General features: G+C 39.6%; 1 protein-coding gene across 1 annotated transcript; it reads right to left on the reverse strand.

The window, feature by feature from the left end:
• Positions 1-443: 443 nt before the first annotated feature.
• LOC128864314 (uncharacterized) lies at positions 444-1,387 on the reverse strand. The gene has a single exon (XM_054103919.1). The coding sequence runs from the start codon at positions 1,189-1,191 to the stop codon at positions 604-606; it is 588 nt and encodes a 195-aa protein (XP_053959894.1). The 5' UTR covers positions 1,192-1,387; the 3' UTR covers positions 444-603.
• Positions 1,388-22,017: the final 20,630 nt, after the last annotated feature.

Consider the following 22,017-nt stretch of genomic DNA (forward strand, 5'->3'; position numbering starts at 1 on the left):
AATAATCCTCTTGTAACTCTCTCGTGGCAATGAATTATCTGCTGTATGAGTTATTCCTATTGTAGACTGCACCCAGTGCCCCTTTTTCTCTTGTTTCTCCTCCGATGGAGAAGATAATATATTAAAAAATGCAGGAATTCTTCATCGTTCGACATATTGACAACTCGTACTTTGACGATAGTTGGGCGCATTGTGAGCGGACATAAAAAATAACAAGTCGTGCCGATGAGCGGATACGAGCCTTGTGCGAAGGGCCTAAGTTTACCATAATTGCAAGCAATCAGGTAATGTCAGTGTGTAGGTTAGTTGGAAAACCCACTTCTGCTGTTGTAAATTCCCGTGACTTAGTGCTGCATGAGAATCCACCCGGTTGAATGAACTTGGACACACTTCCTTAAGTTTACAAATATATGCAGGAATTTACAGTTATTATACTATTCACTTTTATTTTTTTCCATTTTTTATTCTTCATTCATTTAATATAAATTAATTTAATTCTAAGGCAGTCACATATAAAATATGTATGAATCAGGATACGAACACCGTTGGTTGTCGTTGATGTGCTTACTGAAAGACTTCATACGCACGTTTTTATACGAATGTCTACTTGCCGAATGCACCGGCGTTCGCAGTGGCGTCAGCATTAGCCGAACTGCCTCCGAATCCGCTGGCGTTCGCAGTGGCGTCAGCATTAGCCGAACTGCCTCCGAATCCACCGGCGTTCGCAGTGGCGTCAGCTTTAGAATTAGCATTGGCATTATTGAAACCGCCGCCATTGAATCCTTGGTTTCCACCGAAACCGCCTCCAAATCCTGGATTTCCACCGAAACCGCCTCCGAATCCTGGATTTCCACCGAAACCGCCTTTAAATCCTTGGTTTCCACCGAAACCGCCTCCAAATCCTGGATTTCCACCGAAACCGCCTCCAAATCCTGGATTTCCACCGAAACCGCCTCCGAATCCTGGATTTCCACCGAAACCGCCTCCGAATCCTGGACCTCTGCCAAAGCCGCCGCCACCGGGTCCACCAAATCCTCCTGCTCTAGGGCCACCAAATCCTCCTGCACCAGGTCCACCAAAGCCTCCTGCACCAGCGTTAGCTTCGGCATTGGCATTTGCATTTCCGCCACCAAATTGTGGCATAGCCCAACCAACGGCTACAATTGCGGACAGCACTACAAGTAATTTCATTTTGGTGGTGAAGTTTTAATTTGAGGAGAAATTCCGAACCCAACTATTTAGTATCGATAACGAAACTGATGTACTTTTGTCCAAATTTCCCCTTTTATAGCAAAAATCATCAAGCGGACTGCCGTTCATTGGTTATCACTTTGACACTTTGCTAGACGGACAATACTTGGCTACTCACGCGCATACATACATAATTTTGTTCAAGTTTCTTTGCGTGCGAGTATGTTTTGTATTTTATGAGACAGATAAATTAAAGGTGAGTTCCAAATATTTTCGCACGCGCTGCTAAAGAGAGAGAAAAAAACAAAACAAAAAACAATAGAGGCAAACTAATTCTAACTAAAACATTTTAAGCGGCCGATAGTAGTTTACTGATATTTGGAGATGTTCACACATAAATAGTGGAAAAGTGGAAGAGTGGAAGAGGCTTTCAAACCCGTATGGGTTCAACTGCTATTTAGCTGTAGATTACATACAAGTTTATCTTGAGTTAACATAAATGAGCTTCCACCAATCAAATTTTCAACAAATTACGTTTGCATGTCAAATGAGGCAAAGCTCAAAATGATTATTTTCATTTATCATATAAATACGTGCGTACTTCGTATTCTGTTACGTACGCAGAGCTGCTGTTTTGCCTTTTGGTGGATTTTCTCGTTGACGTGGGGGATTTAAATTGTTTAGCAATAAAACAGCCGTTGTTCTTTCATATCTTTCGATCAGTGTCTACTTATTCCAAATATTAAACTATATTAAAATAATTTTTTTTATTAGAAAATAGTAGTAATAGAGTATGTATGTATGTTTATATGTTTGTATGCAGGTATGTTTTGGTTTTCATTGAAAAAAACTTTGTTTATCAATTGACAGAATTTATGTTATATTAATTCTCGGAATGTTATTAGAATATCAAAGTAGTTAAGTTCTTAAACTTAGACTTGCCATAAACTCTGTGTCAAATTTTACTATGCATTCAGCGCGAATAAATTTGCAGAAAAAAGATCCGTTATTTTCGCTTTTGTTCGTAAGCATTGTCTACACTGCACAATACCATGACAGAGGATTGGGTTATGACATATGATCCTAATCCAATATTTTATGAGGATTTCAAATCTGTAACTTAAATTTCAGTATCTCTCTTCTCTAAATTGGCGCGATAACCGCTTACGCGATTTTGGCCGAGTTCAACATAGCGCGCCAGTCGTTTCCTTTTCGTGCTAACCGGCGCCAATTGGACACACCAAGTGAAGCCAAGTCCTTCTCCACCTGATCTTTCCAACGCAGAGGAGGCCTTCCTCTTCCTCTACCACTACCAGCTGGTACCGCATCGAATACTTTCAAAGCCGGAGCGTTTGTTTCCATTCGGACGACATGACCCAGCCAGCGTAGCCGCTGCAGCTTTATTCGCTGCACTATGTCTATGTCGTCGTAAAGCTCATACAGCTCATCGCTCCATCGCCTGCGATATTCGTCGCTGCCAACGTGCAAAGGTCCAAAAATCTTACGCAGAATCTTCCTCTCAAACACTCCAAGCGTCGCTTCATCGGATGTTGTCATCGTCCACGCTTCTGCGCCATACGTTAGGACGGGCATGATGAGAGTCTTGTAGAGTGTTAGTTTTGTTCGTCGAGAGAGATCTTTACTACTCAATTGCCTACTTAGTCCAAAGTAGTACTTGTTGACAAGAGAGATTCTACGTTGGATTTCAAGGCTGACATTGTTATCGGTGTTCTTGCTAGTTCCTAGAAAAACGAAGTCTCTTACAACCTCAAAATCATACCTGTCAACAGTAACGTGGGTGCCGATACGCAAATGCGTCGACTGTTTGTTTGAAGACAGGAGGTACTTCGTTTTGTCCTCGTTCACCACCAAACCCATTCGCATTGCCTCTTTATCCAGTTTGGAGAAGGTAGAACTAAAAGCGCGGTTGTTAAGGCCGATGATATCGATATCATCGGCATACGCCAACAATTGTGCGCTCTTACAAAATATTGTCCCTGAGCGATTAAGTTCTGCGGCTCGTACGATCCTCTCCAACATCAGGTCAAAGAAGTCACACGATAGTGAGTCACCCTGTCTGAAACCTCGTTTGGTATCAAACGGCTCGGAGAGGTCCTTCCCAATTCTGACGGCGCTGCTGTTGTTGAGCAACGTCATCTTACATAGCCGTATTAGTTTTGCGGGGATACCAAATTCAGACATCGCGGCATACAGATAACTCCTTTCCGTACTGTCGAATGCAGCTTTGAAGTCGACGAAAAGATGGTGTGTGTCGATTCTCCTTTCATGGGTCTTTTCCAAGATTTGGCGTATTGAGAATATTTGGTCGATGGTAGACCTTCCAGGTCTGAAGCCACACTGATAAGGCCCAATCAGTTGGTTGACGGTGGGCTTCAGCCTTTCACACAATACGCTCGCTAGAACCTTATAGGCGATATTTAGAAGACTAATCCCGCGGTAATTGGCACAGATTGCAGGATCCCCCTTCTTATGGATAGGGCAGAGCACACTTAAAATCCAATCGGCAGGCATGCTTTCATCCGACCATATTTTGCATAGGAGCTGATGCATGCACCTTACCAGCTCCTCACCGCCATGTTTGAATAGCTCTGCCGCCAGTCCGTCGGCGTCCGCGGCTTTATTGTTCTTTGGCCGCGTTATCGCTATTCTCACCTCGTCATGGTCGAGTAGCGGAACGTCAATTCCGTCGTCAACGATTGGGGTATCGGGTATCTTCACATTCTCTGTGACATGCCCAGCTATCACAGTTTAACAGGTTCGTGAAGTGTTCCGTCCATAATTTAAGACTGCTCTGTACATCAGTCACCAGTTCGCCGTCTTTGTTCTTACAGGAAAACGCCCCGGTCTTAAAACCTTCTGTAAGCCGCCGAACTTTCTGGTAGAATTTTCGTGCGTTGTTCCTGTTGGCCAGCATCTCAAGCTCCTCGCACTCACGTATTTCGGCCTCCCGTTTCTTCTATCGGATAATACGTCTCTCTTCCTTTCTTAGCTCTCTGTAGCGATCCCACATGGCTCGCGTTGCGCCCAATCGCAGCGTGGCTCTATAGGCAGCGAAATTTCAGTATCAGCTCTTATTAAAAAAATATGACACAAAAGTCCTTTTATAAAAAAATACTAATATTTAAGGGGACGTTTGTACATAATTTAAAAAAAATCGATTTTCTTTTACAGATTGCATTGTGCAACAGCAATTTTCGGGCCCAAGCCAAACCAAATGCAATTGCATGTTTTTCAAGTACGTTTAACCCATAGGTGTTCAATGTATTTGACAACCCCTAGTGAAATTTTCCAAGAAATCTTTTTGTAGAACATATTAACTCTTTAACACCCATCTTAAGGGGGCTTTTAAAGACATGGTTTTGGAAAAAATTGGTTAAATAGTCACATAACGGTGGGATTCAACGGGTTAAGATGTTCTGGAAAAAAATGTATCATTGAATTTTACTAGAAGTCTTCTAAGACAAAATTTAAGAAAAATCAATATTTCTACGGGATTCACCAGATTATTTTATATGGCATTTGATCAATATTGCGAATCTTTAATACACTCTAAACGAAAACTGTGACCCGGTAGATCAAACCAGAGTTGGGCTTTACTATACTATTCGTTTTTTCCGAAACTACTTTTTCCGGCACGGTCTGTATGATAACTCATACAGTTCATAATATTTTTCGATGCGGTTTTTTTTATATTCGAAAGTGCCTCAATTTTGATATTTTTATTACAAAATTTTATAAACATAAATAAAGTGTGACATTTATGACGTAAAACGCATAATTTAAAAAAAAACCGTAAATTGCAAAATTTTTCGAAATTCAATAATCTGGCTCGACAGACTATAACTACAACTTTATTTTGCAAGACGTCTTTACCTTTTACAGATCCATCAACATTTCAAGGAGAAATGATGCAGACCGTGGAGCAACCGTTTTTTCATTGTACTTTGGGTCACGTGATCTTTTATACAAATATTAGGTACGCAACTAAGTTCCCGCTGTTGATCAATTGACGCCGCCAGTAGTGTGTGCTAGTCGATTCTAGCATAACCTGAACGTCATAAACCAAGCTTAGACATATGGTAAACAAACTGCTTCGACACATTAGTGATTTTGTTTTGGTATCATATACTTTTGGTTTTGTGAAAATGTCCGATTTTGCGCCGAATAATCGTCATTTGCGGGAAGTGTTGATTTTCCTCTTTAATTCGAAAAAAACGGCGGCTGAAGCTCATCGAGAGCTACAAAGAGTTTATGGAGATGCTGCCTTAAGTGAAACAACGTGCCGAGATTGGTTCCGCCGCTTCAAAGACGGTGATTTTAATGTTGACGACCGTCCGCATGAAGGAAGGCCAAAAACCTTCGAAGACGCTGAATTGGAGGCATTGCTCAATGAGGAATTGTGTCCGTGGCAAACGCAAGAAGAACTTGCTTCAGTATCAGGAGTTACCCGCCAATCCATTTCCAAGCGATTGCATTCTTTCGAAATGATTCAGAAACAGGGGACTTGGGTTCCTTGTGAGTCAAAACCAAGGGATGTTGAACGTCGTTTTTTCGCCTGTGAACAACTGATCCAGCGGCAACAAGGGAAGAGTTTTCTTCATCGCATCGTGACGGGTGATTACAGCAATCCAAAGAAAAGAAAGTCATGGGGACTGCCCGGTCATGCTACTACCTCGTCGTCATGACCGAACATTCACGCTGCGACTATGTAGGTATTTGATGGGACCGAGTTGGTGTTATTTATGAACTGTTAAATCTAAGCGAAACCATCTTTGAGCAGCTTCAATTGATGCGATTGAGCCGAGCACAGCGCGAGAAGCGGCTACAATATGCGGAGAGGCATGAAAAAGTGATTCTACACTATGACAACGCTCGGCCTCACCTTGCCAAACCCGTTAAAACCTACCTGGAAACACTGAAATGGGAAATCCGACCCCACCCGCCATATTCTCCAGATATTGCGCCGTCCGATTATCACCTGTTCCGATCGATGGCACATGGTCTAGCAGACCAGCAGTTCCACAGTTACATTCATATGAAGACATAAAAAAATGGCTTGATTAGAGGATAGCCTCAAAGATGAACAGTTTTACCGCGGTGGTATACGAGATCTAGCAGAAAGATGGGGAAAATGTAGTAGCCAGCGATGGGCAATACTTTCAATGATTCACTTGTAACCATTTTTTTTCAAAATAAAGTTGTATTTTCACAAAAAAAAAAGCGAGAACTTAATTTCGCACCGGCTGGACGGTAGGGTCGGAGGAGGAGTATTCTGCAAAGAGCTCCCCATCAAACTCAAATTTAGGTTACCGGATCACTGCAGTGTGTTCCAAGCAGAGGTGGCCGCAATTAAAGAAGCAGCTGACTGGCTACTTACTTGCGTAAAAACTGTTAAGAAGGTAAATATTTACTCCGATAGCCAAGCGGCTACTAGGGCCCTAGGCTCTATTATGGTGCATTCGAGGCTGGTCACGAAATGCCTGGTCTCCCTCTCGATTGCATCAGAATTCTTCGACATAAAGATAATTTGGGTACCTGGTCACAGTGACATTGCAGGAAACTGCGAAGCCGACGAGCTGGCCAGACAAGGGACCTGTGAGGTAATGTGCCCGCGAAAGGAGAGAATCGGGATCCCCTTTGACAATCTGCGCTCTACTCCTGGAAGGATGGGCTCTGCACCAACTCAGCGAGCGCTGGGCAAGTACACGAATGTGTAGGGTCGCGAAGTCCTTCTGGCCACGTTTGGATAGGAGGCGTTCGAGGGATATCCTGGGGATGACAAAATGTCATCTCTCAAATTTCGTGGGCATCCTCACGGAGCACTGTCCGCGAGGTATACATGCCGTGAGACTCGGAATTACTTCGAGTCCTTTTTGCGTCAGCTGTAGGGAGGATGAGGTGGAATCATCTCAGCACCTGCTCTTTAGCTGCCCAGCTTTCGCGGGACTAAGATTCAAGCATCTTGGTTCTCGCTTCTTTTCTGCGCCTGCTGATATAGCAGGTGTTGATAACAAAAATCTGATGAACTTCATCAGCAGCATAATGAGGTTAACACAACCGCAGACTAGTCACCGTTCGTAGTCCACAAACACTCACCATTCCCCATCCCTTCCTCCCCTTTTCTCCTTCACCCTCTTGCAATGGTATCACAAAGGACGAACCAAACTTTTTTCGTCCAAGTGGGCTCTACTTTCTGGGCAACCATCACTACCTAACCTAACCTAACCTAATTTCGCACCTAATACTAATTTTTGGAAAGAAAAATTAAAATATATTTTTTTATAAAGTTTAAGTACTAATAGACAATGTATAAATTTTTTTTATATTTTTATTTTTATTGTTGTCCTTCTAAAAACAGTTTTTCTTTTAGCGCATTTTTGCCGCAGCTGGACGTCTGTAACCCCTTAAAGATAATCATATTTTAGTTTCTAAGTTGAAGAAAAACATTCTTTTATTTGATTTTCTTTTTGAAGCTGAAGGCTCATGTGTGCGTTTAAGTAGCCTTGATAGCGTTCATTCATCGTACGAAGGTCCTGGTGGAACCGCTCCTCTTGTTCTTTACTTCACATCCCCAGGCAGGGAAATAGTCGAGTTGAACGTTGAAAGTGAATCGTTTTTCGATGTGTTATTTTCCAAAAAATTTTGAACAAGCCCAACAAACTCATTTCATGCGTTTTTCTCGATCTCGCTCTTAACGTCCGTAACATCTGAGTGTTTTTATAAAGACCTTACCTGCGGACCATCAAAAATTCCCCCTTTTATCTTTTCTGCACTTAGTTTTGGAAACTTTTTTGATAGAAAAAGGAAACAATTTCCGTTTTTCACACGACCTTTTACAAATGGTATTATAAGCCCTGGTTTTATGTGTAACGGCGATAAAATTATACTAGAGGTGGATTTATCAGTGCTTCCCGAGTAGGCCAATCTTTTTTAATCCAGTGATGTGTTTTGACTCTACTGTTTCACAAGCAAAGAAAACAGGGATACTTTGTGTAACCACTTTGTTGGCCTAGAAGGAAGCTTACCATTTGTAAACCGACACACAAGAGCCAATTGTGTTCAATATATTTAATTTTATCTAAAACCAGAGCAACAGTTGTATATTCTTCTTTTTTTTATTAGAATGTGCAATCGGCAACGATCCGAATTGATTCCCATTGTGCAAGAGAACACATTTTAGACTCCGTTTTGTTGAGTCTATGAATAAGCGCCACTTTTGTAGTCCCATTGTAGCCATTAAGCCCGGTATATCTTGACAAAATACAAAGTCATCTTCTTCAGCAAAGTATTTCAGATGATTTTGTTCTCTTGTGCGGTAACAACAAATTTTAGTTTCCTTTGTTACTAAGTTTCTTTCTTTTAGCCTAGAAGCCAAAAGTTCAGAAGCACAATTTCATAAACCCAAATCTCTGATAAGCTCGTTTAAATCATCTTGGTTAAATGGTCTTGGCGTATCCAGGTCACATTCAAAGTCACTACCCCTATAGTCGGTATTCGCCTTTAAACGCATAGGCTCCTCCTGTAATGGACCAGCAAAAATAACAGTCGTCGTGGTGGTTCAGGGATTCCATCCAGGCCATAGCGCAAATCTATTCGTACAAACGTAGAAACTCAACGCATATTTGCAGTGAGATTTACGAATTGCAGAAAAACTAAATATTTGGAGAAGGTTTGCTTACCGCACGATCCGTGGTTTTACCCAAACGTCTGAAGTGACAGACAGAAAGATACGTTGTCGTCCTCGCGGGCTTGGAACTCGTGCAGTCTTAAAACCGTTCGAAAAAGCATTCACAGAAATCCCCTTAAAAAGTAGAAAATCATGTCCAGGGAAATGAATGTATCGACCAGATCCGTGTCAAGACAAATTACAGATGATCTCCACATAAAAACCTTCCCCCTGGTCATCTTTTGGCAACGCGCTTGAATAAAATTAGACTCGACAGATGCAAGCAACTTATTCGGTGGCACGCGGTCTTTTCACAGATGATAAAATGTTCACTGTTGAAGAAGTTTTTAATCAGCAAAACGACAAAATCTATGCTAAAACTTCTAAAGACGCAAAATATGTTGTTCCAAGGGTTCAGCGTGGCCACCATCTTGCCTCGGTAATGGTTTGGTGGGGCGTGTCTTGTAAAGGCGTTACATCTCTTCATTTCTGCGCAAAAGGAGTTAAGATCGGGGCAAAAGTGCACCATAAAGATGTCTTAGAAGGCGTGAGGGAAGTAATTGAGCAGAACTCTCTTCAATGGAGAGTGACGGATCGTCTAGCAAGATTGCGCTCCAGCCCATAAAGCAAAAACCACCCAGGAGGGGCTAAAAAACAGTATTCCTGTATTCATAGCCGCAAAAGATTGGCCATTTGGAAGTCCAGATTTGAATCCATGGGACTACAGTTTGTGGTCAGAATTGGAGGAGATGGACTTTTGAAGACCTCAAAGAAATTTGGAGAGTCTCAAGCAACTTTTGGTTCGAGCAGCGGCGTCAATGTCCATGGTAACCGCGCGTACTGCAAAAGCTGCAAGGCCTAATCCTTAAAAACTTTTTCTATTACTTTGGTGTTTCATGCACTGAGTTTCGAACCTACGCACTTCCGACTGGTAGTCACGCACTATTTGATTCGGGTACGGTTGTCGCTTCTTATGCATTAGGGATGCAAATTTGGTGGATTTTTACGATCCCGGGATATTCTGGTTCGCATGATTATAATCCCGAAATTCCAGGATTAGTCCCGAGATTTAAATATTCATTATTTTGGAAACAACTTAACTGAAACAAACAAAAAAAATGCAGCTATTTTGTTTGAAAAGTTTTCTACCATATACAAAATAATACAAAAATGGGTTTTAATATAGTTTTTTATTTAAAATGAAAACGATTTTATGAGTAACAAAAAACGGCCATAATTAAATGACTTCACGATTGACGAAAACCAAATCAATGCAAAAAACAGAGAAAGTACAAAAATATATTTTGTGGTTGAAAGAAGTTCAGGTACTTTTTAGCTTCGTACAATTTAAGCGGAAACTAGTAGGATTTAACGCATATTAAGTCATTTTCTGCAAGTGCTCTACGTTCATTCCAGCTCTCATTCAATGACCTCATTTCAGCCACCGTTGAATGGCGCCAAGAGGTTCATGGTCTGCCTACATTTCGTCTAGTCTGTTGGAAGACGTTCAAACGCAGCGCCTGGTTAGCGACTCTTTAACCCTAGAAGGGTACTGTGAGTAAAATATACTCACATAAGGAATAGATTTGTTCGTAAATCTGCAGGTTGGCCACACTGAAAGTCAAGCCACTAGCAGTGGACAATTTAAAAAAAGTTAGTGAGTAAAATTAACTCATCGGTATCCTTTACGTTTTTTTTTTTTTTTTTTTTTTTTTTTTTGTCGGGACAACTAGCAAGTGCAGCACTCAGACATTAATTGAGTCCATTGTACTACACTTGGATTCCCTTTTAATTTTCTTTAAATCTACCCGATCTCCGAAGAAATCTGAGTAGATCTTGTGGTGCCAAGGAGCCAAGATGGTCGCTTCTTAACACATCAGTGCCAAAGACCTCAAACCTGATTCGAGTGAAGGCGGGGCAGACACACAGGAAGTGGTCCGCCGTCTCATCCTCCTCTTCACAAGCTGGGCAGAGTATACTGTCTGAGATGCCCAACCTTTCCATGTGCTTTGCCCACAGAAAGTGGCCCGTCATCAGTCCAACCAGCCGTCTGCACTCCCCTCTGCTTAATGACAGAAGGGTGTGCGACAGTCGATCGGACATGACAGGTAACATCAGTTTTGTCCATCTGCAGCCTCTCTCAGCCTGCCAAGCTCGCTTGTGGGTAGTAGTTACCCATTTGCTAACCGTGGCCGTGATGGCCGCAGAGGGGAGTGGTAAAGCGGGCTCTGGGCCAAAGAAGTTGGCTTCAGAGCCCGTCTTAGCTAAGGAGTCAGAGGTCTCGTTACCCGCGATACCCACGTGTCCCGGGACCCATGTTAGCATCAGGCTATTATGTCTACCGACATAGTTCAGCCTGGATTTACAGGACTTCGCTACCCCTGATGTGGTTTGAGGGCTGTCTAAGGCCATAAGCGCTGCTTGGCAGTCGCTGCAGACACATATAGATCTGCCTCTCCATCGTTTTTCCACAACAAAGTTCATCGCTTCTTGAACTGCAGACACCTCCGCTTGAAACACAGATGCATGCATTCCAAGAGCAAAGTGCAGTTTTGTCCCGCTGGATTCCACGTAGACCCTAGAGCCGGAGCCATGCTCGGTCCTGGAGCCATCCGTAAAAATGCGAAAACAGTGTTTGCCGGCCTCAATTTCTGAGTCTCCCCACAACTGAGCCTCTGGTAGCAATACACTGTATCTCTTTTCAAGTACGACTCTTGATGGCATTGAGTCAAGGGGCATGGAGAGAATCGTTGGATCGATGTCCATGCCTTCTCTGTGTTCCAATGCCGGACAAGGGCCGTACCAGTTCCCACTGTGTTTCAGTCTGCAGATGGCCTTCAGGGCCTCTCCTCGGATGAAAGCATCAAGTGGTGGTAAACCAATCCCTTACGTACTAAATTGTGTGAGTCAAATTTATTTATCAGTAACTTACTACGTGTCTAAAAAACATATTTTGTGCTGAATTATGACAATTATGTTTATGTTTTGTATTATGTTACCATAAAGAAAACTACAGAGCATACAAATGGCAGGTCGCGGGCTATCAGAACAAAATATTTTGGATGCAATACTTGAACTAGAATCAGAGGAAGAAGACAATTTGGAGTTGGAGCTCTGAAACTTTGATGAGGATTCTTGGGATAGTGTTGCAGATCCGGAATATGAACCAGAACCGAAAGAATTAAATGATGTCGAAGAAAATTTGATACACGGAATCATAAATGCAGAAGAAGCTGAAAAGGAAGAAAGGGAGGGAACACCTGGAAGCAGCAAACGTAAAAAACAGGAACTTATTGAGGGGAGAAGAAATGAAAGATCAGCTGCCCAAGAAATTCGTGAAACAGAAGAGGTAATTTACACCTAGTACCAACAATCTGATCGGAAAAGATGGAAATTTTATTTGGAGTAAGGAACCGGTTACTGCGCTAGGTCAAAAAACTCTCTCAAAAAATATTGTTCACATTCGCCCTGGCCCAACAGCAAATGCAAAAAATTCGTTGTGTCCTGCCAGCTGCTTCAAACTGTTTTTTACCGCAGACATATTGGAAGAGATTTTGGTTTATACAAATAAAGAAATAAGCATTCAAAGGGAGAACTACTATAACGATAAATCTCACGCGGTTTTGTCAAATTTGGAAATGGACGAACTTGAAGCATTTCTTGGCTTGTTAGTCTTGTCCGCTGCTCTCAAAGATAATCACTTGGCAACACATATGATGTTTGACACTACCTACTGTGGGGAAAGGTACAAGGCAACCATGCCTGAGAGAAGGTTCAAATTTATCCTAAATTTTTTAAGGTTCGATGACAAAGAAACAAGAACTGCTAGAAGAGAAATGACCAAACTAGCTCCAGTTTCTTCTATCTGGGACAAACTTCTAAACAATTGCAGAGTGAACTATAAGGATGAAAGCTATATAACCATTGATGAGCAACTGGTTGGATTTAGAGGCAAATGTCCATTTAGGATGTATATTCCCTCTAAACCCAACAAGTATGGCATCAAAACAGTACGGGTAGTATTCATGAGACCACTGGAAAACGAGAAATAGTGCATGTGTACAACTCAACAAAAGGAGGAGTTGACAGTTTTGACCAGATGTGCCAAAACATTAACCATGGCAGGAAAACCAGAAGGTGGCCTCTAGCATTTTTCCAAAATACGATGAATATAGCTGCAATAAACGCAACATGTGTAGCCGTGGGCAAAAGCCAGAATTCCGACTTAATTTTATGTTATCTCTACACAAGGAGTTAACGGAAGGATTTCAAAGTAAAAGATTAGCAACTAGTTTGCGAAAACTTGATGGCCACGCAAATTTCATCATTTGTACAGAACAATCGTCTACTCTCTCCACTACAATCTGGCTTTAAACAAAGTCACAGTTGCTCGACTGCAATGGTTAAAATAATGGACGACATTAGAATTAGTTTTGACAACGGAGACTTGACTCTACTTTGTTTACTTGACTTTTCTAAAGCATTTGACTCAGTGAATCACAAATTATTGTGTTTGAAGCTTAAAGACTATTTCGGCTTCAAAGACAGTGAGGTGAAGTTCATGGCCAGCTACCTTAGTGACAGAACGCAGAAGGTCAAGACCAGTAAATTAACATCTCAGTCAAGATACGTACAAACTGGTGTTCCGCAAGGGTCTATTCTTGGTCCACTTTTATTCAGTCTTTTTGTCAATGATGTTTTTACCGTTTGTCAGTACGTGAATGTCCATGCGTATGCTGATGATATACAATTGTACTTGTCCAGTCGTATTGGTCTCGTTGAAGATTTATGTTTCAAAATAAACAGTGATTTGTCTGCTATTTCTGTATGGGCTAATGATAACTCATTATGTCTGAACGCGTCAAAGTCATATGTCTTACCTATATGTAATAATGTTGTGCATGTTGACAATATCCCTAAATTGTGGATAGGTACAAGTTCCCTTACCTTTATGGATAAGGTAAAAAATTTGGGGTTTATTCTTAACACAAAACTTACCTGTGCTGACCATATAAATAGGGTTGTGGGGAATATTTACGCTACATTGCGAAAGCTGAGTGTCTCCGCAACATTCACGCCAGAGAAAACGAGGCGCAAATTAGTTCTCCAGCTAATTATGCCCCTCATCACCTACTCTGAGGTGGTATACAGCAAACTCGACTCCACATCTTGCCATAAACTTAATGTGGCATTTAATAACGCCACGCGGTATGTATATGGGATTGGCAGATATGACCATATCTCTGCCTTCAGATCAAGGCTACTAGGCTGTTGCCTTAATAGCTATTTATCTGCTAGGAATTGCATATTTTTGTGCAAACTTATATTATTCAGGTCTCCTCCCTATCTGACAGAGAAGTTGATACCAGTAAGGTCTCGCAGACACAACAAATTCATCGTTCCAAAATTTAATTACCTACCATCATCTAGATTATTTTTCATTAACGCTATTAAAGTGTGGAACTCATTACCCGACACTGTGAAGGCTGGACTTAACAGATCTAACTTCAGGGCACAAGTCTATAATTATTTTAAAAGTGTTTGATTGCATTAAAGTAGCGCATTACATTTCTCTTTACATTCTCTAATTACTTGTACTACTTTTGTTTTTTTCTTTTTCTTTTCTAAATCCTTCTTTTCTTTTCCTACTGCTTTTGTTTTTTTTTTTCTTCTTATTATTATAGTTGAGGTAAATATATTGGATTGATTTGTAAATGAACTGGTGTAAAATTTAGATTAAGAAACTTGTATGTTAAAAACATTCCAGTTTTTTTATAATATTGTTGAAGTACTATCAAAAGACCTTAGTCTTACTATGTACTATTTGTATAAATAAATAAATAAATATTAAAATAAATATTAATACAAACATGAGTCTGGCGTTGAAAAAATCCATTCAGAATATTGTAGGCGCAAGCCAAGAGGCCCATAGTGCCGGAGAAGACCAAAAGGGGCCAAGAAAGTACTGTAATATTTGGAGTTATACCAAAAATTAAAATTGGTTAATTTGTTCATGAAATATTTGCGTGTAAAGTTATCAAAATTTTCATATTGATAACAGCGACGTCTATGCAAAGCGGGATGACACACAAATATACGCATATATATGAGTACGTTCGTTTGCTTTGTTTAGCTCTATTTCTAATGAGCACAGCATTGTATACCTACATTTGGATTCTCAATAATTGTTTTGTTTTGTTCTCTTTACTAATAAATATGTATTCATGAACATAGTCCCAACGGGTGCTGCGAATTTTTTTCAAAATTTTGTTGTGATGGCAATAATTGGTATGAATTGGCAATTGACTTGAAATTTGTCAATTCACTTAAAACAACGCTAACAGTGCAAATTAGAAAGAGTTTTGGACAGACGCAAAATAGAATTTATTTTAAGAAAAAAGTACATCCATATTTAATTTTAAAATATGCCTAGAGGACGACCAAGAAGAGTTGGTAGAAGAGTTCCTACTTTAAGTGGAGGAATAGAGCAGGTAAGTAAGTGATAAATGTTTGAAACGTCACGTATTGTATATGATTGGTAGAAGCATCCACTTTTGTTTTCGTTCATAAAAATGAGGAGAGAGGGACAAATTAGTTATTTATTTGATACTATTTCAAAGGTAAACTTTGGGCTATTCTCAGACAAATTTTATAGTAATAGACGATGCCCAACGCCATTTAAAAGAACACTATTACCCATCAATTAAACGAACTTTTTGACACAGATATACATTTTTAAGTGTTTTTTTTCTTTGTATTGTATTCTATATGTGTACATGTATATTTTTATGTATGCAGCCATTATCAAATCATATACTACTGTGGGCAAAAAGTAAGGGGAATTTATTTGTCAAACTTCGCGGGATTAAAATTTCGCTCTAGTTATTTTTTTCATGAGTTGGCAGCCCTGTTAATAACATCTGGGCCAACTTTCATGTCAATGTCATTATCAGTAATATATTTACGCTTGTGTTTACCAAACGACAAAGAGTGCATTTTTCGATTTTTACAATGTCTGAGCAGAGAAATGCCATCAAATTTTGTTTGCGGAATGAAGTTTCGACTGCGGAAACGTTTAGCATGTTGCAGAAGGCATTTGGTGATTCGACCATGTCGCAGAAAAATGTTTATAAGTGGTACAAAGACTTCAAAGAGGGTCGAGAACGTGTTGCTGACTTGGAGCGCTCCGGACGACCACCGACGTCAACATATGACCAACACGTCAATAAAGTGAAGGAGTTAGTGCTCAAAAATCGTCGGTTGACTGTTAAAAACCTTACTGATATGATCGGAATATCAGAAAGATCTGTGAAAACCATTTTGAAAGACCATTTGGGCCTACGAAAAGTCAAATCTCGTTTGGTACCGAAAACTCTCAATTGGAAAAAAGTCGCGTTCAATGGAAAAAAGTCGTCGCGTTGATGTGTGTGAAACTTTCAGACTATTCGGATAAGCTCAAATGCATCATTACGGGAGATGAGACTTGGATTTATGCTTACGACCCTGAAACAACCGACCAATCAAGCGAATATCGTGCTAAAGGCAAGGCCAGACCGAAAAGAGCACGTCAAAGTCGTTCAAAAATAAAAGTCATGATAACAGTTTTTTTCGATTTTCGTGGTGTGGTGCACTGTTCCTTCCACCTGGCCAAACTGTTAATAGGGAATATTATTTGAGCGTTATGCTTCGTTTACGATAATGAACCGTCTCACACTGCACTTGTTCTTCGTGACTATTTCGCCAAAAATGCCATGCATATCGTGGTTGCGGAACACCGTATTCGCCTGATTTGGCTCCGTGTGACTTCTGGCTATTCCCAAAACTCAAGAGACCACTCCGGGGAATGCGTTTCGAGACGATTGAGGATATAAAAGCTGAATCGAAGAAGGTGCTGATGGCTATACCGGAAATGGATTATTTGGCAGGTTGCGGGGATCGGAAAAATCGTTGGCATAAGTGTATTTCATCGAGAGGGGATTATTTTGAAGGGGATGAAATTGATTTACAAGACTAAATAAAGATTTTTCATTTTACAACCAAATTCACCTTACTTTTTGCCCACAGTAGTATGAATATGAACTTTGAAACTTTTGTTTACCATTCTTCTTAAAGTTTTTTAAAACGTAAAGATCTGTAAAAAAAAAATTTTTCTTTTGTAAATCCAAGAAATTTTACGAATGGCAAACAAAAAAAAATTGTATAGTTGTGTTGGTGAATGGCACACGACTTATCATAAAACAAATGCATCCGAATAGTTTGCACGCGGAAGTGTTATACGGAGAGGCTCAGGGAAGGCGATTTCTATTGCCTCGTATAAATTTGCAGCCGAGCGAAACCACACTTCCTTTTAGGTTGAAGCGCCGCCAATTTCCCAGTACAATAGCCTTCGCCATAACAATAAATAAGGCCCAGGGGCAAACACTATCAAAGGTGGGCCTTCATTTAAAGGAGGATTGCTTTGCTCACGGCCAACTTTATGTTGCGTTAAGCCGGGTTAGATCCTGGGAAAATATACGAGTTCAAATGGGCAATAACGAAAACTTGACATTGAATGTAGTTTATAATGAAGTAATTTAAAAAAAATATGACTGATATAACTGAAAAAAATGTTATATGCATAAGTTCTTACATGTTACATATGAATAAAAATATACACGTTTCTAATCATCATAACTTTTAATACAGGGTGGCTGATGAAAGCCGCTACCAAAAAAAAATTGAATAACTTTTTTTCTTTTTAAGTTATCTGTTCCATTTTTGTTTTAATTTGCAGATTGATCTTTAAAATTTATTAAAATGGATAACTGGGACACGCAAAAAAGAATTTGGATAGTCCGCCGCTATCACGCACTGGAGTCCGTAGTTTTGGTACAGAGAGAGTACAGGCGGATGTTTGGCGGCGATCCCCCGAGCAGATGGACCATAAACGGGGGTTACATACTAGGAAATTACAAATCCCGAAAAAGTCCCGAAATTAAGACCCGAGAAAATCCCGTGTTTTTCAGGACTTCAAAAATATTGAAATCACGGAATTTACATCCCTATTTTGTATATAGAAGTAGTTATTTCAATAGTTCGCAACTGCTGCTTTGAACAGTAGGTTTCGTTTTATTTTTAACTTTTTTGACGAGAAACCTTTTTTTCAATTTTTTGTTTGTTTTCTATACTAAACGTGAATAGAAAGTGCAATAAATATGTAACAAAAAACTTTCATTTCACACGTCCAATAGACGCCGCGGCGGCCGCTGTAGCCGAATGGGTTGGTGCGTGAATACCATTCGGAATTCACAGAGAGGTCGTTGGTTCGAATCTCGGTGAAAGCAAAATTAATAAAAACATTTTTCTAATAGCGGTCGCCCCTCGGCAGGCAATGGCAAACCTCCGAGTGTATTTCTGCCAAGAAAAAGCTCCTCATAAAAATATTTGCCGTTCGGAGTCGGCTTGAAACTGTAGCTCCCTCCATTTGTGGAACAACATCAAGACGCACACCACAAATAGGAGGAGGAGCTCGGCCAAACACTTAACAGAAGTGAACGCGCCAATTATTTATTTTTAATTTTTAATAGACACCTAATTAGCAATTTAAGCGAGATTGGCTTCTAAAAAAGGTCAAAAGGTCCACACTTACAATTGCAATGACGTATGTATGAAAAAATCATCAAGCTGATAGCAGCGCTTGAAAACAAATCTAAAACCCATAGATACAGTAGCGTGCAATAGTGAGCACATGTTGGGCGATTTAACTTTAAAGTCTCTGAAAAAATTTAAATGCTCAACTTAATGAAACAAAACTTTCGGCATTTATTCGTTGCTTAATTCTTAAAATAACGGCTTAAATAAAAACATCAAATACAAATGTAGGAATGGGAAGGAGGCAATAATATAAAAATGTACATATTTACTCAGTTTTGCACGTTTGGCACTCATGGCTAAAAACTAATAAATTTTAATAGTTAATCCATAGGCCTTTATTTTTTCTTAGACTTTTAATGCATTTGGGCATACTTTCGACAAGATTCTCGATAAATGTGCGCGGAATTTGGTTCCACTCCTGCTGTACCCGGTCCCATAGCTCTGTCATGTTCTCAGGAGCCCTGCGATATTTTCCCAGCCGCTGGTTGGTTATTGCCCACAAATGTTCAATTGGATTTAGATCCGGGCTTTGTGCAGGCCAATCTATTAGCTGAAAATTTTGTTGCGACAGCCATTCTTTAACAATTTTGGCGGTATGTTTGGGATCGCCGTCTTGTTGGAAGATAACTTCCTCTTCTGCGTAAGCGCTCATATCAACAAATTCTGGCAAATCAATCTGCAATATATGTAAGTAATCTTCTTTTTTCATAATACCATTAATTTTAAGGAGTGGTCCAATGTGCCACCAAGTGAAGCAACCCCACACCATCAAATTACCACCGCCATGTTTAACAGTTGGCTTCACGTGATGCCTTTGGATCCTTTCTGTAGGTCGGCGCCAGCAATATCTTATTCCGTCGGACTGAAAACGATTAATTTTTACTTCATCCGACCGAATTACCCGTTTCCAGTCTTCAACATTCCAATTTCTGTATTTTCGAGCAAATGCTCGACGGGTCTTAAAATTTTTGAGCGATAACGCCACGCAGGCTTTTTCTTCTTTACAGCTGATTTATACCCGATTCTATGGAATGCTCTACGCGCGGTCCACTCGCTGATGTTCTTATTTAACATTGCTGCAGCCTTCTTTGGTGTCACAAAACTGTTTTTGCGTACTTCTTGTACCATAAGGCGTGCGTCTAAGTCCGAAAGAAGTTGTGGTCGACCTCCAACATTCGGTGCATGCGCTACATTTCTTCGCTTCTGTACATTAATAACTGTGCGTTGGCTAATACTTAATATTCCATTTCTTTTTCTATTTCTATTTTTCTATTTTCTTGAGGAATTCCCACTATTAGTCAAAACCACGACGCTGTTTTCGAGCTCCACACTTATTTTCTTCATAATTGATATTAATATTAATCATAAAGCGATTGTCTAACTTCGAACACCTTTCTACTACTAATAACAAAAGTAAAAACACAGTAACATGAAACAAAAACCATAACGGTATATAATTACAACTGTACTAAATGTTACAGCCCCTTTCGGTTTACATATATAAACGGTTTACATATAGCAACGAATAAATGCTGAAAGTTTTGTTTCATTAAGTTGTACATTTAGATTTTTTCAGAGACTTTAAAGTTAAATCGCCCAACATGTGCTCACTATTGCACGCTACTGTATGTGAAAGCTTAACTTAACTATTCAATATTCAAACTGTAGACTTTTGTTGATTTCCAACTTATTTGCGAATTTTTTTAAACTTTATTATCATAATTAAGTAAATAAATTTAGTTCAAACAGGTGAATGATGATTTCTTGGAAAGTGGGAAAACTGGTATTAAGAAATCCCCGAAGATAATGATTTTGTTTAGAAAAGGGTGCATTTCAAGAATAACAGCAAGTTGAATCGTCATTAAGATGCATCTACGTATGAGTAAGAACTGCTATTTAATACACATTTCGCATCTGTTAAATATTTATGGCTTCGGCAGAAAAAAATAGATAAACCAGTTGCGTCGATGGATTGACGTCATAAACAGACTGAAACGGTCGTACAAGTTTTACACGCATGAAGCTGTGGATGCACATACATGTGATTGTATGTGTATATGTACAGTTGCGAATATAAATTTATGGACACAAAAAAAAGTTTGCTTTTTATTTCACTACTCTTTTACATGTTAATGTTTTGATAATATTTTGTGTTTTTTATCAGTTTATATTGTAAAAAGATGGAAGTACAGGTATCCCTCGTATAACGCGATAGTTACGTTCCAGAAGAATTGCGCGTTATGTAATTCCGCGTTATCTAAAACATAGTTTTCATATAAATTTGGGGGTTACGTTCCAATAGGTTTTTTTTTTAAATAAAATACATATAAAATAACAGATGCACATATATTTCAACTCAATACTAAAGTTCAGACTTTCTTATACAATTAAAAACACAAGATATGAATAATAATACATATGTACATACATATTTCAAAATTCAAAAAACAAAATTTAAATAATTATGTGCACATTAAAACATCTAAAAACAAACTAAAACAAATTAAAGGTTTATTAAAAACTTTATTGTTATTCTTCAAACTTCATATGGTAATTAATCTGTTTCACTGTCTTCAAAGATCTTTGCGCGTGGGCGTTTTGGGGTAGCAATAGCTTCATCAGAAGATATTTCTTTAACATAGTTTTCGCTATTGGATAAGAAACTAGTTGTGGGACCTTGTGGTTCTTCTACTGGTTTTATAATTGCAAAATCTGTTATCAGTTTTTGGTGGGTGGTTTTTTTTAGCTCCTTTTCAATTTCGTAATAAGGTGCTAGATTAATATCTATTCTATCTATCTAAGGCAAAAAAGGGTAACTCCCGGTTTACATTAAAAATACATTACATATTATAAATATGTGGTACGCAAATTAGTGTTACCAGATTTTATAATTATGTATTTTCCCCTTCGCGTTATATAAGCCTAAATTTCGCGTTGTACTGAAACCTAATTTTTCTAAATCGCGTTATATCCCAACCGCGTTGTATAAGACCGCATTATACAAGGGATACCTGTACTTTTGATCAGATTGGAGGTACTTTTTTCCAAACTTATAATTCTTTTTCGGTAGTCATTGACATTTCATCATGGAAAGACGAAATGTATTTCGAAAATCGACGCTCTGTGAAATGTGTTTCCAACTTATGCCGTTCAGCGATGAAGCCATTTTTGGCTTAATAGCTACGACAATGAGCAAAGTTGCCGGACTTGGGCTGACGAGCAACGTGAAGCCATTCTAGAACAGCCATTATATCCATTGAAAACTAGCGTTTGGTGCGGCCTATGGGTTGTAGGAATTATCGGCTCATATTTCTTCAAAGACAAGGTGCCAATGTAACCGTGAATGGCGAACGCTATCGCACTATGATAAACCACTTTTTGATACCGGAAATTGAAGCCCGTGATCTCTACAACATTCAGTTTCAACCAGGCGGCGCTACTTGCCACACAACCCGTGAAACAATGGATTTACTGCGTTGTTTGACGTCGTTTCGGTGAGCGATTTA

Source organism: Anastrepha ludens, chromosome 5, assembly GCF_028408465.1.
Source record: "Anastrepha ludens isolate Willacy chromosome 5, idAnaLude1.1, whole genome shotgun sequence".
Taxonomy (NCBI): domain Eukaryota; kingdom Metazoa; phylum Arthropoda; class Insecta; order Diptera; family Tephritidae; genus Anastrepha; species Anastrepha ludens.

Excerpts from the sequence above, each read along its gene's own strand:
- LOC128864314 (XM_054103919.1), bottom strand. The coding sequence starts at position 1,191 with ATGAAATTACTTGTAGTGCTGTCCGCAATTGTAGCCGTTGGTTGGGCT.